The sequence below is a fragment of the Equus quagga genome, chromosome 5 (assembly GCF_021613505.1).
Source record: "Equus quagga isolate Etosha38 chromosome 5, UCLA_HA_Equagga_1.0, whole genome shotgun sequence".
NCBI lineage: Eukaryota > Metazoa > Chordata > Mammalia > Perissodactyla > Equidae > Equus > Equus quagga.
Window position 1 is genome coordinate 57,132,737 of NC_060271.1, and position 18,267 is coordinate 57,151,003.

General features: G+C 37.8%; 1 protein-coding gene across 1 annotated transcript in view; it reads left to right on the forward strand.

The window, feature by feature from the left end:
* The window catches only part of LONRF2 (LON peptidase N-terminal domain and ring finger 2), a 42,397-nt gene that overhangs the window by 9,469 nt on the left and 14,661 nt on the right, over positions 1-18,267 (forward strand). Inside the window, 3 exon segments of the mRNA XM_046663510.1 lie at positions 2,115-2,233; positions 14,888-15,010; positions 17,637-17,798. Of these exon segments, the coding sequence (XP_046519466.1) occupies positions 2,115-2,233; positions 14,888-15,010; positions 17,637-17,798 (404 nt within the window).

The following is an 18,267-nucleotide window of genomic DNA, read 5'->3' on the forward strand; positions in this document are numbered from 1 at the left end:
CACAGTAGGTCTGTCTCCCAAGCTCGGACTATAGTTCCAGCAGCCTTTTTTTATTTTGAGATTTCCAAAAATCTCCAAAGGAGATTCTGTATTTCAAAATGCATTTAACTGTGCAACTGAGGAGCTTGCACCTAATCGTCAGTTGGAAATTATTACTCTGTAGTTATATTTATTATGTAATGACGTACTAAAAAGACAAATATCAGGAGAGGGATCTAATGGAATTCTATAAATGCCTTCCAAGCAATGAAATGCTCAATTTAAATTCATATGCTTATAGATTGACAACAGTATTTCATAGTACTTATGTGCGTTTTTGAAGATGAAATAGGTAAAATCTCATTACAGATCATAATCAACAATGAACATTTTCAGTTGATTTTGATGATAGGGAACACTCACTTTGAACCTCAATTGAGGAAAATGTTAGCCCTTCCCAAACAATTCCATTTTTCTAATTAGTAGACATGCGTGAAAAAAAAGTACTAAATAATTATCATATTTTGAGTTTTGTCAAAATTTGTTTTCTTTTCTTGTTATGTAAGTACCTGCATGATATCCTCAAGTATGCCTCTTGGCCTACAGAGCCTAAAATATTTAGTATCTGGCCTTTAACAGAAAAAAGTTGCTGATCCTTGGTTTAGCTAATGTCTTTTTTTTTTTTTTTTTAAGATTGGCACCTGAGCTAACATCTGTTGCCAGTCTTTTTTTTTTTTTTTTTTAAAGACTGGCACCTGGGCTAACAACCTGCTAATCTTTTTTTTTTTTGCTTTTTTTCTCCCCCAATCTCACCAGTAGATAGCTGTATACTTTTAGTTGTGGGTCCTTCCAGTTGTGGCATGCAGGACACTGCCCCAACATGGCCTGATGAGTGGTGCCATGTCCGCGCCCAGGATCCGAACCGGCGAAACCCTGGGCCGCAGAAGCAGAGTGCACGAACTTAACCACTTGGCCATGGGGCCGGCCCCTAATGTCTTTTTTAAAAATTTAATTTTTATTGTTTGACTTTCCATTCCTACTGTTCTTTCTCTCTTCTCCCGCTTTTTTCCTCGTCATGCCTTCTCTATATTACACATGTGTAGCAATAGTGCATTTATAAGTAGCGCCGCTCACCATGTCTTGATGTAGTATCTTTTTGCATGAGTTCTTTTATACACACTTGCTCAGCCACCTGTATAAACTGAGGGAGACGTAGTGGCATTTGGAAAGGAGCAGGTGGTTAGATAGAGAAAGAGTCATGATCAAGGATTTGGAACAACCTGAAAATGTGTATTAGGTAGAAAGATGAGAACACATCCTAGGTGCTCAGAATGTTTATTGATCAACTAAAATGCACACTGTAGCTCTATTAACAAAGATCCTGCAATGAGCATAGGCAGAGTGAGCCAGGCCCAGCTGGATGAAAACTGGCTGTGATGGTTCTGTTTTTGTGAACTCTAGCTTTCTTGTCTCTTTTGCATGGTGCCCTGCCAAGTCAGCACCTTCATTTACTACACGTTGGTTGGTAGAGTCATTGTTGGCTTCTGTGGAGCTGGGCTTATGAGAATTACTCTCATGTAGTAGCAAATGCTACTAATGCTGCTACGTATGCTACAAGATCGCTTCTGTTTGAGGAATCTTGGGGAAAAGGAAGTTTTTCTTGTCCTTTTCCCACTTAAGAGAACATACTGTAGGTACAAATCTGGTGATAAATCCGCATCCATGCGGTTGTATAGAAAAACAAACTCTGTTTTACTTTTGTTAGTTTCTTAAGCTTGAATTTCCTTATGCACTTTCAATAAAGTTATTTTAAATCCTTTTTTAATATCTAGTTATAGCATAAAGGTGATTCAGCATTTACTCAGTTTATTGGAGATTATGTTGTAGCTGGTGTGTACATAGCAGTCTTTTTCTTGGTGCATTTCAAAGTCTTGTTAATCCTCTTTCTCTTTTCTTGAGAGAAGCTATGTAAAATATACTTATCGAACTACTAAATCTAAGTATGATTGAAGGGAGGAATTATTTCTTATTTTGCCTTTAGGTTTATTTTCTAATTTAATATTTTTAATGACTTAAAAGTGATTTCTTTTTAAATGCAGTCATTTTTATTTGTTCCTGTTCCTCATGTCTTTCAGCTCCTGGTGATAATTCATTCTTGCTGCTGCGAGCAGAGTTACACTTAACCATGAAGAACCATGAGCAGGCTCTGAGGGATGCCAGTGCGGTTTGTCAGAATGAGCCTCTCCTGACTAAGGTACTGGTTGGCTTGGGGATAATAAATATACGTTTATGAGATTTTTCTTAAGAATAAAGTATGTTTCTCACGATTTACAGTAGTCTAAATATAGTAAACCACTTCTTAATAAACCTGCTTGATTTAAAAGACTGAGTCTCCAACTGGATCTAGATAAGAAACACAAATTTAAATTAATCTTTTTAGATATTTAACTGAATATATGCTTTCTATACTGAGCAAGTATATAAAAATAGAATTTTATAAATTTTTGAGCAAAGAAGAAATATTTAAAATTAGTTTAAATAGGAAGATCACATCATAATTGTGATGAACAGTTAGGCCCTCATATGCATGGAGCATGTAGATGCTGTTAGTAAAAGGGTGAATGCTTCGTATGTATTTTGGAATAATTTTAATCTCTGTGTTTTGGTTGGAAAGGTCTAATATTTCTTCCTCTAATGGTGCAAAATAGCTTAAACTCCCTTAATAACGATAGCTTATGTTGTCCTTGAAGAAGAAGCCAAAGAATAAAAGTTGTAGTTTTTTTCACAGATTTTGATTATAAACCTTTATAAAATATTTTAAAGTTTTAACAAACTTGTGATGAAATTAACACCTATAGCATACGCTATTAGCTGATAATTGAAAATATTTTTTTTGTGCTATGTTACTTTTTATCATCTTTGTTTTAGAGACATAGAAGAGGCACTAACCCAGGTTAATAGACAGAGTGGATGTAGCCCGCTCTTTCTTTCTCCCTCCCTTGTGTCCATGCAGCCATCTATCCAAGCATCCATCTTTTAAAACAAAATGTCTCAGATCAGATTGAGTGTCACAGCAGATTTGGGAATTAGCTGAAGGATGGGAAGGAAATGTTTGTTGGACCAAGCCCGGAAGTCTATTTTCTTGTTTGTATGCTTCACTAAAAACGTTTTCTACTCCCTTTTCTGATGCCTTTTCTCCTCTCTCTCTATCTGTTACTCTTCTTAGGTAATTCATGTCAGTAATGATTCAGCCTTAATTCTTGTGAATTATAAATCTAGTATTTCTGGCTGACAATAGACCTACGTTGCCCTCTGAAGCTAGATTATTCTCCCTAGTATTGGTCTTTGAACTAAAAAATCTGGCAGTGTCTCTCTGATCAAAGACAGACTTAATTACTACAGAGTTACATGGCTAATTGTAACTGTAAGAAAGGCAGAAAATGAACCTTTAGCCTTTGGGATTTTGGTCATTATCTCCAGGGTTTATTGCAAATCTGTGGACCTCAATTCTTGGCAAATGTCTGGTGAAGAACAGCTTCAACAGAAATGCACACTGTCAAATCACTTTAAGATAGTAAGGGATAGAAATTTATCTCCAAGTTAATGTTTGTAACTGAAGGATTAGAGAAGAAGTGACATTGGAAGGTAAGTTGAAAGAACTGAGGGGAGGACGAAGTTGGCCAACTATGATTAAGATGAGATGGAAGCACTTGTGGAACCAACCTCAAAGTCCCAGTTGGGGCCTGATGTAGCAGTGTATTTTTCCCAAGCAAAACTGTCTTAGCAAGCAGCCAGTTGTGGCTGATAATTAGTTCAGAGCCTTTGGTCCAATGGAGACAAGCCACTGCTAGAAAATGTTTGCCCATATGCAAAAACAGAATTAGGTACATGCTAAGTTTGGTCTTAACCCAAACAGGGAGCCTGTAAGATTTAAAACTATTCAAAAGTTAGTGAATTTAATTAATAAGCATTTATTGATACACTCAAATTTTTAAATATTCTGTGTACGTGTGTGGAAAACTTCAAACTCTGAAGTGCTTTGTATATATAACACTATTATTCTCTTAGAACTTTTGATAAGCTGACAGAGAAGATTTAGAAGCTTCTGAAACTTGAGAGTCAGGGCCCCTTACTTACATAATGTCTAGGAAGGGGCCTGGTAGCCTTCTATTCTTAATTTTGTACTTTTTCTTAAAAGGATATTACAAATTGTGTAAGCTTCAGGCTGCACAAAAGCTGGGTCCACTCTTTTAAGGATAATAAGAAAATTAGTAAAACTTCAGATGTTCACCAAAATTAAGAGAGTTCCATAGACGAATTGCTGATGGCCTGAAGTGCATGTGATGCTTTTCAGGGAGCTCAAGGATGATACTGATGAGCTGTCGTCCAAAATGTTTGTCATGTCTTTTGAAATGGCTGTTCTCCCAGAGAGCTGGAAGATAAGTGATGCAATGAATAGACGGTTAGCAAATGTTAGGAGAGGTGTTGGTGCTGGAGATAGCAACTGGCCACCACCAGTACATTCATGGTGTTTAAAACTATAGAGAAAGAAGTCAGGTGAGAGAGGGCCCTGAAAATAGGCCTTTGTGTTTGATGTTTCATGGTTGCCAGTGCCTCAGAACATTTTTAATAACAGAGATAAGCACAGGAGACATGAGGGATTAAGAGATAACAACTGGAGTGCATGCGTTATTGTTTTCCCTACTAAGGGACTCAATTAAAATGAAAGCAAAATTATAAAATTATAAAGCTATATAAATTAAAAAGTTATAACAGTTATACAAACTGGAATAAAAAAACAGACACTGTAAAGCATCCAAAACAGACAGAAGCTAGAAAAGAGTACACATGAAAGGGCTAAGAATTGTGTTTGTAGCTTTTTGGCTCAAGGGTTCTGTCCAGTTGCAACTACAGAAAACAGTAGTGGGAAAAACCCTTTAGCATTACTAGGTAAAGGTATCAGAGTCCCAGCTTCAGGGACCGTAAAGCATCTGGAAATATGACGGGGAAAACTTGGCAGCACAAAAATTGCTGAGGTGACACAGATTCAAAACAAAAATTGTCTAAATCCCTGACACACAGCTGAAGTGTGCATTTGTGTGTGAGATGCACAAGGTCCGCCAAAAAAACTGGCAGAGACCAGAGAGAAATCTACCGTTAAAAGAGTGTGACAAGGGCCCATATCTCTTGAGTTTGTGCTTTTCTTGATTGAGTGCATGCATTCCACAGCAGTGCGTAGCTCAGGCAGTGGAAAGCGTGACACGTCAGAGTACAGTGCCCAAAGGCGACAGAACAACTGAAAGGGAAAATCCCTAAAAGCAAGGAAATCGAGGAATGGATAAGTGCAAGCTCCAGCCAAATCCTGGCTTATTGCCACACTTCACAGGTGTAGGGTAGAACCACAGGGCTTACAAAGCAGGAGTAGAAAGACATAAAAAGAGAGCAGAGATATAAGCAGCTCCATACCATGGGAGAGACAAGGGTTGCAATTGAATGCAGGAAAGTTAACTGCCTACTAACACAAAACCCAATAATCTTTAGAAGAATACAGTAAAATGCAGAGTTGATACAGCGTATTATGTACAGTGTCCAGTGTTAACCAAAAATACTAGACATGCAAAGAAACAGGAAATTGTTGAGCTATACTCAGGATAAAAGACAGTCAATAAAAATTGTCTCTGAGTGCGCTGAGGTTGCAGTTAGCAGAAAAAGACTTTGAAGCAGCTGGTGTAAATAAGTTCAAAGAATTAAGTGAAATTATGTCCAAAGAATTGAAGGCAAATACGGTATCTTTGAATTAACAGGCAGTCTCAACAGGGCAGTTGAACCTCAACAGGCAGTTGAAAAAGTGGAAATTCTAAAGCTGAAAACTACAAATGCTGAACTAAAAAAAAGGCGAGATAAGCTCAATAGCACATTATATGTGGCAAAAGAATCAGTGAAATTGAGGATAGATTAATAGAAATTACCCAATCCAAAGAACCAGAAACAAGAAAGAATGAGGAAAAATGGAAAGAATCTTAGAAACCTGTGGGGCAATATAAAGTGGTAGAATACATGTGTAATTGAAATCCTGAAAGGAGAAGATAGAGAAAATGGCAGAAAAGAATTGAAGGAATAATGGCTAAAAACTTTCCAAATTTAGTGGAAAATATTAATTTCATATCTAAGAAGCTTAATAAGCCCCATGCAAAATAAACACAAAGAAATATACTTAGACACAGAATAATCACACTACTGCTCTGTAAGCCAAAGATAACAGGACAGTCTTAAAGGCAGCAAGAGGAAAATGGCATGACATGAGAAAATTACATAGAGGAAAGTAAGATTTATGATTAACATATCATCAGAAACTGTGGAAGCCAGTTAACATTGGAACAACGTGTTCAAAGTGCCAAAAGAAAAAAGTCTCTCAACCAAGAAGTCTATATCCGGTGAAAATATCCGTTAAAGGTGAAGCTGGAGTAAAGACATCTTCAGGAAGCAGAATCAGAGGTTGTTGCTAGCAGATGTGTACTACAGGATCCTAAAGGCATTTTTCTAGTCTGAAGGAAAATGGCAGTAAATGGTAACTCAGATATACAGAAAGATAGGAAGAGCACCACAAATAGTATAAAAGTGGCTAACAGAAGATTACGTATTTTTTTCTTACTTTTTTTTTTTTTAAACTTATGCCTTTTGGTGAGGAAGATTGATCCTGAGCTAACATCTGTTGTCAGTCTTCATCTTTTTTTTTTTGCTTCTCCCCAAAGCCCCAGTACATAATTGTTTATCCTAGCTGTACGTCCTTCTAGTTCTTCTCTGTGGGACACCACCTCAGCATGGCTTGAAGTGCAGTGGTAGGTCCGTGCCCAGGATCTGAACTGCTGAACCCCAGGCCGGCGAAGTGGAGTATGAGAACTTAACCACTATGCCACTAGGCCAGCCCCTTTACTTACTTTTTAAAAGACCCATCAGTGGTTAAAACAAAAATTATAATACTGTGTTGATGGGTTTATAACATGTGGATATAATATGGATGACGACAATTTCAGTAAGGATGTGAAGAAGTAAATGGAAATATACTGTTGAAGAATTTTTACTATTTTACCTGAAGTGATTCAGTTTAAATCTAAGTAGAATTGGATAACTTTGAGGCATATTGTAATTCCCCAAATATTCACTAAGAATAATTTAAGATATATATCTAGAAAGCCAATAGAGGAAATATAACAGAATAATAAAAAGTATTTGATTAACACAAAAGAAGGCAGGAAAGGAGGAGTAGGGTGAAAAAACAAATGAGAGATAAAAAAAATAGCAATATAATAAAAGTAAATACAACCACATTGATAGTTAAATTAAATATAAATAAATACTCCACTGCAAAGGCAGAGAACGTCAGACTGCCTACAAAGCAAGAACCAACTATATGGTGTCTACAAGAAATCTACTCTAAATTCAAAGACACAAAGAGGCTTAAAGTAAAAGATTGTAAAAATATACCATGCAAACAAGAAGCATACAAAAGGTGAGATGGCTATATTAATACCACACAATGAGTATTGCCAGCAACTTAAAAGGAATATTTTAGAGAGAAAGAGTGAAATTTTATAATGGTAAGAGGATCAGTACATCAATTCGTCAATAATACTGTAGTCATAAAAGTATTTTAGAGACAAAGAGGGAGATTTTTAGTAAGAGGATCTATGCAACAATTATGAGTAAATAAGAAATAATGGAGCACCAAAATGTATGAAGGAAAAACTAAAACTCAAGGAAGGAGGAAGACAAATCCACAGGCGTAGGTGGTGGATTTAATAAAGCTCTCTTAGTAATTGTTAGACCAACTTGACAAAAAATTTTAATTAACCTAAATAAGATCTGAATAATACTATCAATTCCCTTAATCTAATTAAAATATATACAACACCAGACCCAACTTCAGTATGCATGTATTTTTTAATGCTCATGCAATCCTATGCTGGTAAAACAATAGATTTCAGATCATTGAAATCTTTTAAAGAGAGTGCTCTCTGACAATATAATTAAAAGAATAATCAACAAAAAAAAAAAATCTAGGAATTTCTTAAATACATGCAGCTTCATCATTTTACTTCCAAGCAATCCATAGGACAAAAAAGAAATCACAAAGGAAACTAGGAAATATTTTTAAATTATTGATAATAAAAACATCGTATCTAATCTGTGATAGGTAACTAAAGCCTCTCTTAGAGGGAAGTTTATAGCATTAATGAATTATTAAAGAAGTAAGGTTTCAAGTCAGTGTTCTAAGCTTCCACCTTAAGAAACTAGGAAAAGAAGAGCCAACTAAAACCAAGGGAAGCATAAGGGGAAATAATACAAGAGAAGTCAATAATAGAAAACAAGAAAGCAATAAAGAAATGTCAGTGAAACAAAAACCTGTTGTTTTCAAAAGATCAATAAAATCAATATACTTCAAAACCAGACTAATCAGGAAAAGAAGAGAAAAGGCACAAATCACTATTATCAGGAATGAAAGAGGGGATATCACTACAGATCCTACAGACATTAAATGGATAAAAAAGGAATATTATGAACAACAGATAAGTTCACATGTTTCACTTCAGTGGCCCAGAGTTTGCCGGTTCGGATCGTTGGTGCAGATCTATGCACCACTTGTCAATCCATGCTTTGATAGGCATCCGACATATAAAGTAGGGGAACATGGACACAGATGATAGCTCAGAGCCAGTCTTCCTCAGCACAAAAGAGGAGGATTGGCAGCAGATGTTAGCTCAGGACTAATCTTCCTCACAAAAAAAAAAAAGAGAAAAAGATGAGAGGCAAAGAGGGGCAGTATATAATAAGAAAAGGTACATTCCACCAAGAGGATATAACACTTATGAGTATATATACACCTAACACAGGAGTACCAAATATATAAAGCAATTACTAACAGACCTAAAGGGAGAAATTAAGAGCAACACAGTAGTAGTAGGGAACCTCAACACCTCACTCACATCAGTGGATAGGTCACCCACACAGAAAGTCAACAAGGAAACAGTGGCCTTAAATGAAGCACTAGACCAGATGGACTTAATAGACATGTATAGAACATCCCATCCAAATACAGCAGAATACACATTCTTCTCCAGTGGACGTGGAACATTCTCCAAGATAGACTATGTGTTGGGAAACAAGGCAAACCTCAATAAATGTAAGACTGAAATTGTATTAGTTACCTTTTCCGACCACAATGCTATGGAAGTGAAATCAACTACAAGAAAAAAGCTGGAAAATTTACAAATTTGTGGAGACTAAGCAACATGCTACTGAAGAACAATTGGATCAATGGAGAAATTAAAGGAGAAATAAAAAAGTATCTGGATACAAATGAAAATAAAACATACCAACTCTGGTGGGATGCAGCAAAAGCGGTACTAAGAGGGAAAGTTATAGCAATGCAGGCCTACCTCAACAAATAAGAAAAATCTCAAATAAATACTCTTAAATTAGACCCAACAGAACTAGAAAAAGAACACAGCCCAAAGTCAGCACAAAGAGGAAAATAATAAAACTTAGAGCAGAAATAAATGGAATAGAGACTTAAAAAACAATAGAAAGGATCAATGAAACTAACAGCTAGTTCGTTGAGAAGATAAACGAAATTGACAGACCCTTAGCTAGACTCAGCAAGACAAAGAGAGAAGGCTCAAATAAATAAAATTAGAAATGGAAGAGGACATATTACAATGGATACCCATGGAAATACAAAAGGATTATAAGAGGATACTATGAAGAAACCATATGCCAACAAATTAGATAACCTTGAAGAAATGGATAAATTCTTAGAATCATACAAGCTCCCAAAACTGAATCAAGAAGAAACAGCGGATATGAATAGACTAATCACAAAAAATGGATTGAAACAGTAGTCAAAAACCGTTCTCAAAATAAAAGTCTAGGACCAGATGGCTTCTCTGGAGAATTCTACCAAACATTCAAAGAAGATTTAATACCTACCTATCCTTCTTGAAGTATTCTGAAACATTGAAGAAGAATGTGATGCTTCCTAACTCATTCTGTGAGGCCAAGTTCACACTGATCCCAAAACCAAACAAGGACAACACAAAGAAGGAAAATTACAGGCCAGTATCACTGATGAACATAGATGCAAAAATCCTCAACAAAATATTAGCCAGTTGAATAGAGCAATACCTTAAGAGGATCATACACCATGATCAAGTGGGATTTATATCAGGGATACAGGGATGGTTCAGAATCCACAAATAAATCAATGTGATACACTGTATTAACAAAATGAGGAACAAAAATCACGTCATCATCTCAATAGATGCAGAGAAAGGATTTGACAAGATCCAACATCCATTTATGATAAAAACTCTCAATATAATGAGTATAAAAGGAAAGTACCTCAACATAATAAAGGCCTGTATATGACAAACTCACAGCCAACATCATACTTAATGGGGAAAACTGAAATCCATCCCTCTAAGAACAGGAACAAGACAAGGGTGCCCACTCTTACCACTCTTATTCAACATAGTACTGGAGGTTTTGGCCAGAGCAATTAGGCAACAAAAAGAAGTAAAAGATATCCAAATTGGCAAGGAAGAAGTAAAACTCTTGGTTTTTGCTGATGAAATGCTTTTATATAGAGAAAACTGTAAAGAATCTAGCGGAAAACTACTAGAAGTAATCAGCAGCTACAGCAAAGTCATGAGGTACAAAATCACCTTGCATTTCTGTATATTAATAATGAACTAGCAGGAAGCGAAGTCAAGAATACAATCTCATTTACAATTGCAACAAAAAGAATAAAATGCCTAGAAATAAATTTAACCAAGGAGGTGGAAGATCTATGCACTGAAAACTATAAGACATTATTGAAAGAAATTGAGGAAGATGTGAAGAAATGGAAAGATATTCTGTGCTCATGGATCAGAAGAATAAACATAGTTAAAATGTCCATACTACCTAAAGCAATCTACAGATTCAATGCAATCCCAATCAGAATCCCAATGACATTCTTCATGGAAATAGAACAAAGAATCCTAAAATTTATATGGGACAACAAAAGACCCCAAATAGCCAAAGAAATCCTGAGAAGAAAGAACAAAGCTAGAGGCATCACAATCCTTGATTCAAAAGATACTACAAAGCTGTAGTAATCAAAACAGCATGGTACTGATGAAAAATAGGCACACAGATCAATGGAATAGAATTGAAAGCCTAGAAATAAAACCACGCATGTACAGCTAATCTTCGACAGAGGAGCCAAGAACATACAATGGAGAAAGGGAAGTCTCTTCAGTAAATGGTGTTGGGAAAACTGGACAGCCATGTGGCAAACAATGAAAGTAGACCATTATCTTAGACCATTCACAAAAATTAACTCAAAATGGATTGAAGATTTGAATGTAATAGCTGAAACATAAAACTCCTAGAAGGAAATATAGGCAGTACACTCGTTGACATTCATCTTAGCAGTATCTTTTCAAATACCAGTCTACTCAGGCAAGGGAAACAAAAGAAAGACTAAACAAATGGGACTTCATCAGACTAAAAAGCTTCTGCAAGGCAAAGAAAACCATGAGCAAAATGAAAAGACACCCTACCAACTGGGAGAAAATATTTGCAAGTTGTGTATCTGACAAGGGGTTAGTTTCTAAAATACATAAAGAACTCATACAACTTAACAACAAAAGAATGATGTGATCAAAAAATGGGCAGAGGATATGAACAGACATTTTTCCAAAGAAGATTTACAAATTTACAACAGGCACATAAAAAGAAGTTCAGCATCACTAATCGTTATGGAACTGCAAATCAAAGCTACAATGAGAACCTTACATCTGTCAGAATGGGTGTAGTTAACAAGACAAACGGCAATAAATGTTGGAGAGGATGTGGAGGAAAGGGAACCCTCATACACTGCTGGTGGGAATGCAAACTGGTGCAACCATTATGGAAAACAGCATGGAGATTTCTCAAAAACTTAAAAAGAGAAATATCATACCCCCCAGCTGTTCCACTACTGGATCTTTACCAAAAGAACTTGAAATCAACAATTCAAAGAGACTTATACACCCCTATGTTCATTGCAGCATTATTCACAGTGGCCAAGACCTGGAAGCAGTGCAAGTGCCCATCAGCTGATGAATGTATAAGGAAGATGTGATACACACACACACACACACACACACACACACACACACACACACACACACACACACACACACAGAATGGAATACTACTCAGCCATGAAAAAGACAAAGTCATCCCATTTGCCACAACATGGATGGACCTAGAGGGCATTATGTTAAGTGAAATAAGCAAGACAGAAAGATAAACCCCATGTGATTTCATTCACATGTGGAAGATAAAACAAACATATGGATGAGGAGAACAGATTAATGGTTATCGGAGGGGAGGGTGAAGGGGCACATATGTACAGTGATGGGTAAAAACTAGACTCTTGGTGGTAAGCATGATGCAGTCTGTACAGAAACTGATACATAATAATGTACAACTGAAATTTTACAATGGCATAAACCAATATGACCTCAATAAAATAATTGGAAAAAATAAGGAAATCCTGCTATTTATGCAGCAACAACGTGGATGAACCTGGAGGGCATCATGCTAATGAAATAAGCCAGATAGAGAAGAAAAATATTGTATGGTATCACTGTATGCAGAATCTTAAAAAAAAAAAAAAAGAGCTGATTTTATAGAAACAGAATAGAATGTTGGCTACCAGGGGCTGGGGTGAGGGGGGCATGGGGAGATGTAAGTCAAACAGTACAAATTTTCAGTTGTAAGAAGAAGGAGTTCTGAGGATCTAATGTATGTATTGCAAGTTGACTATGGTTAATAATATGGTGTTGCATACTTGAAATTTGGTAACGGTAGATCTTAAGCATTCTCATCAAAAACACAGAAAAAGAGTTAACTACGTGAGGTAGTGGGTGTGTTAATTATCTTGATCATGGTAATCGTTATACAGTGTATATGCGTATCAAATCATGTTGGACACTTTATATACAATTATATTTGTCAGTTATTCTTCAGTAAATCTCGATGAAGAAAGGAATTCAACTATCTAACATCTGGAGGAGATTAAATTCTTCATCTTGGGCTCTGTGACAGCCGTTTTTTCTCTGTTCACTTTAACTACCAAAACCTGTCATTCCTGAGACATTTCAAGGAGATGGACTGGGTGACCTGCAATGCATGTGACCCGTTGTAGCTGCTGATTTGAGCAAGGTCGGGTAACTGAAAACTTTCTGGTGTGTCACATGTTACTTGCCTGAACAAAGGGCTATGAAACTAATAAAATTTCTTTTTAAAAATTTTAAAAAACGTGTAAATAAATAAATTGTAGTATATTCCTACAATGGAACCCTACTTGTTGGTAGGAAAGAATGAAGTGTTGATCTGTGCGTCAACGTGGATGGATCTCAGAAGCATCACAGTAAGTGAAGGAAGGCACACACAATATGCGTGTGTGATTTCTTTTACATGAAGTTCTCAAAAAGGCAAAACTGTAGTGACAGAGCAGTGGTTTCTGGACTTGGAGTGGGGAGGAGATTGACGTCAAAGGGCACCAGAGAACTTTTTGGGGTGATGGAAATGTGCTGTACTGTGATGGTGGTTGTAGTTACACAACTGTATACATTGTCAAAACCCATCACATTATACATTTAAGAAATTGGTGTACATTTAAAATTAGTGAACTCTATTATATATAAATTATACTTAACTAAAAATGTGACAGTAAGAAATTATAAACAAGAATTAAGTCCATAACTGAAGAGAATGGGGAATATTTATGGGATTGGAAAGTTCAACAAACTTTTGGAATGTGGACGAAAGACCAGCAGATGTTAGAGTTCGCGTGGGAGCTGAGCTATGTCATATTACAGACTCCAGGATGGGAGTAAGAAATGGGGTAGGCTCTACAGTGCCAGTTCACTCTGCTATGGAGAGCAGTAGTGGGAAAAAGTCCTAGGGCCCCCCTTCCGAAGAATTTGAACAAACTGCCTGGGGAAAATTAAGGTTACCAGTGAATGTGGCAGGTTTCCCTGAGTAAATCCCTCTAAATCCCAGCTTACGGGGCTCCCAGGCCTGGCTTCCCTGCCACACACCTAAAATAAAACCTCCCAAATGGGTCTCACCCATGGACAGAGGACCCCGTAAGTCTTCCCTTTAACAATGAGGTCTGTGAGGACGGAGGTGTAGCTGACTCCGTATCAGAGAAAGCCCCCTGGAAGCAGTCCATTTTTCTTAAGTATGAACAAAGAACCAGGGATCAACAAGAAAAAAGTGAATAGTATAGAAGAGAAAGACTAAAATAAATAATCAGAACAGTTGACCCAATGGATATATAATGCGTGAACTAGTAAAATGAAGAAACCACAATATTTATGTTGATTTGAGAAAATATTGCATCCATGAAACGAAAACAGAAAGGTATTGGAAAATACTGACCCATGTTGCGTTTTGTTTGTTTCTGCTGTGGTACTTGGGTATCATGCTTTGTGTTATAGTTGTTTCTGGTCCTGTCTATCTTCTCTCACAAGACTATGCTCCTTGAAGACGGGAACATGGTCGTGACCTGTGGTTCCTGCGTGAATTTAAAGTTGATAGACAGCCAGTTCTCTCTCAGCGTGTCCCTTGGAGCTGCTCTGGGCTCAGATTCCAGGTCTGGTGACTCCCTTGTTCTGACTGTACATTGTGTTCATGAGACATTCAGGTTCGCTCAGTTTCCGAGGTGGTACAACTAGCGCCAACCTCTGGGTTTTTGTTTATTCTTAATGTGAAAATAAAACATAGTTCTAATGGTTTATTTAAGGGCTGTGTGTATGCAAGTATATAATCACACTGTTTTCCTGTCTGTCTTGTCTTTTGCTGAATCCAGGGACATCATGTGAAAGCTCGGGCCCTGTCTGGGCTGGGAAGAAGTAAGGAGGTATTGACAGAGTTTCTCTACTGCCTCGCTTTGAATCCCGAGTGTAGCGCAGTGAAGAAAGCAGCACAGGAGGTATGGTTTCCTTTAAGTGATTTTAAAGTTGTTCTTTACGTCTTATTTACAGCCTTCGTGTCCCTGCGGAGTAGCTCCTGCATGTAAAATGCACAAGAAGTAGAATTCCGAGTATTCGTGGCAGTGAGATTAAAAAAGCAGTAGTAATGATAAGGGCCATGCATTTGACACCTTTCATCCGTGGACAAAGCGGAATGTTCCGTGAGACGGCACACACACCTCAGTTCTGCTGAGAGAACACCTACTAGTGAGGCAGGGTGTTTGAGGCCGGGGAGGCAAAGTGGTTTTTCCTAGAGTTTGTAATTTCACGTGTTAAAGTTTGTATAGGAATTTATGAAAGGCAGTGATGTATACAAAATAGATCAATTTAGCTACACAGGTTGACTTGAAATTTTCAGCAAAGCTTCACCAGCACGATGCAGAAATAGCTGCTCTTTTATGCTAATCTTTCACCCAGTGTTATTGGAAGTCATCAAGTCACACTTAATGTAGGAATCCACCCTGTAAAAAAGGCTATACCATTGTTACACAGCCTCAATGCTTCCCGTGCCCAGGAGTTCTTGTTTTTCTGTCTGCGTTTCCCTCGTCTAATGCTATTTATTGCCAACTTCTACTGCACAGTTACCCTGTAATTTCCACTTTACAGTCTAGTTTTGTTTTCTGGATCAAAAGAAAATGAGGTCAGTTCTTCCAGCTTCATTTTAAGCCACCTGAGATATTTGAGAACACCTGTTATCTTTGCCTTCAGTCATTCTTTGGACCAAACATCCTTTTCTCGTAGAACAGGGTTGTAAAGTTTGCTCCCCTGGATGCATTCCAGTGTCCCCCAAGTTTCAGCACCCACATCTGACAGCAGTAGGTGGTGAACTCTTACCTGCCCTTGTGTTTATGTCATGAGGTGTGTGTGTTTATTTTTAGCCTGATACCGTCACACTCTTGGCTCCGCTTAGAACTTTAGTTAGCCAGACACCTAGGTAATTTTTTTAAATGAGAACTTTGTGGTATATTTAAAAATTTTTTTTGGTGGGGAAGATTTGCTCTGAGCTAACATTTGTGCCAGTCTTCCTCTGTTTTTTATGTGGGTCACCAGTGCAACATGGCTTGATGAGTGATGTAGGTCCTTGCCTGACGTCCAAACCACTGAAGCTGGACCACCAAAGTTGAGTCACAGGACTTAACTGCTAAGCCATGGGGCCGGCCCCTCTAGCATATTTTTATCCCTTTTTTTTTTTTTTCCAGTTAATTGGTCTTTGTTAATCCTGTTGAGTTGTAGCTCATTGGTTTTGGCTATTATTTCAACTTGTCAAAATAATATTCAGTCTGGAGTTGGCTATTTGAACTATCCCTGCCTGCTTTGTCCCACTCAAAAATCTTACAAGAATCTTAAGACGTATCTTATCTCAGGTGACGCTTAGAACAGCCTAAAATTCCGCCTGAGCTCAGTGAGATTAGGCAGATTCACGAAAGTCCCAGGACCAGAATTTAGGTCTTGTGCATTCTTGTCTGTCTGGGGCTTTTTCAGACATGGTGTTTTCCCCTCCAGCATTCTATGGGTGATAGGTATCTCGTATCACAGACAGTGCCAAAACACTGCCAGCCTGTTGATGCCCATGAAACATGGTACCCTCCCTGGCAGCCTCCCGCAGCTCCACTGAAGCTCGTCAGACCCAGTGCTGAGGACACCGATGTCCCTGCTGAGATGCTGTTCCTCATTGCTACAGAGGTCAGGGTTCTGGTGCACTCACCTGTCACGTGAAGAACAGCAGGGGGACTCGTTGAGGTGTCAGTCACTCCTTTTTGCCTCTCTCATGCCCTTGGATTCAGCTGAGTCCATTGGGTTTGGCAGGACCATCGACTGACTGGCAGTCACTTCCCACCACCACTGAAAGCCGGTTCATGGTTCTTCAACTAGAATTATGGCGTTTCACCTTCTCTTCCTTTCAGATTCTTACTAGGTGACTCTTCTGTTTCTCTTGTAAATTGAGCCGTCCTCTAGAAATAATCTCACTCCTGTGGGCGATCACAGTTTAGATTTAATCTGAGACCCCTGCAACCTCTACACCCTACTTTTCTCTCTTATTAATGAGACTTTTAGGGGAGATTTTCTGGAGATGTGTGAGGACCATACAGAAGGAAAGTGTAAGGCTCATATTTCGTAATTGTTAAGACTAAGATGGAAAGGGACTGAGAGCTAAAGTGCTTAAAACGTTGACTGTGGTTTCAGAAATGTTTGAATTTTAAATATTGTCAATTGGAATATGGTAGTTATTCTTTTCGATGTTTTAGGCCTATTTGGCCTCATAGTTTCCTCTGAATGTATACGCGTATTATATATTTTTCAAAAGTGTTGTAAAATACTTTTGTTCTTTGTGACAATTTTTTTTTTTTAAAGATTTTTTTATTTTTTCCTTTTTCTCCCCAAAGCCCCCCAGTACATAGTTGTGTATTCTTCGTTGTGGGTTCTTCTAGTTGTGGCATGTGGGATGCTGCCTCAGCGTGGTTTGACGAGCACTGCCATGTCTGCGCCCAGGATTCGAACTAACGAAACACTGGGCCGCCTGCTGCGGAGTGCGTGAACTTAACCACTCGGCCACGGGGCCAGCCCCTCTTTGTGACAATTTTGTAGGTAATGTGTGAGGCGTTTTTTCCAGCTTCAGAAAACGTGTGTCCAAATATAACGTCTTCCGTCCAAGGTGGCATCTTGAACCCCAGACTAAAGGCTCACTGTCGCAGCCGTGTCAACACCCAGCCTCCCCAGGAAGAAGCTGATAATGCAGGGCGCTCTAAGGTATGACGTGGTTGTTTGTCAATATTGTCTTGATTAAGCTTTATGTAATTCCTTGATTTTGAACGTTTACAAGTTATTCAGACTGTGGCATGATGTTAGAAGTACTTCTCAAGACCAGTTCTAGCTCCTCAACTTGAGAGTTGAAAGTTTTAAAGGAAGTTGGTGGAAGTAAGGAAAATGATTGAAGATAAAAGAAACTTTTAGACATCTCCAAACAACCCAAAACATCAGGAGGCTTGAAATTATTTTGGCCTGGAGAAAAGAAAGCAGTGGATGATTTGAAGATATGAAGATTGATGTTCAATTGATCTGTCCCAGGAAGAAATGATCCTATATTTTACCATGAAAAATGGAAAGTTCATCTTAGAAGTTAATAGATGAAACCAATTATGAAGGAAGAGTATAAGCCCTCTTCTTTCCGAAATTTCTAGGAAAGGCTACTGCATGAGTTTTTTTTGTCTTATGTTGT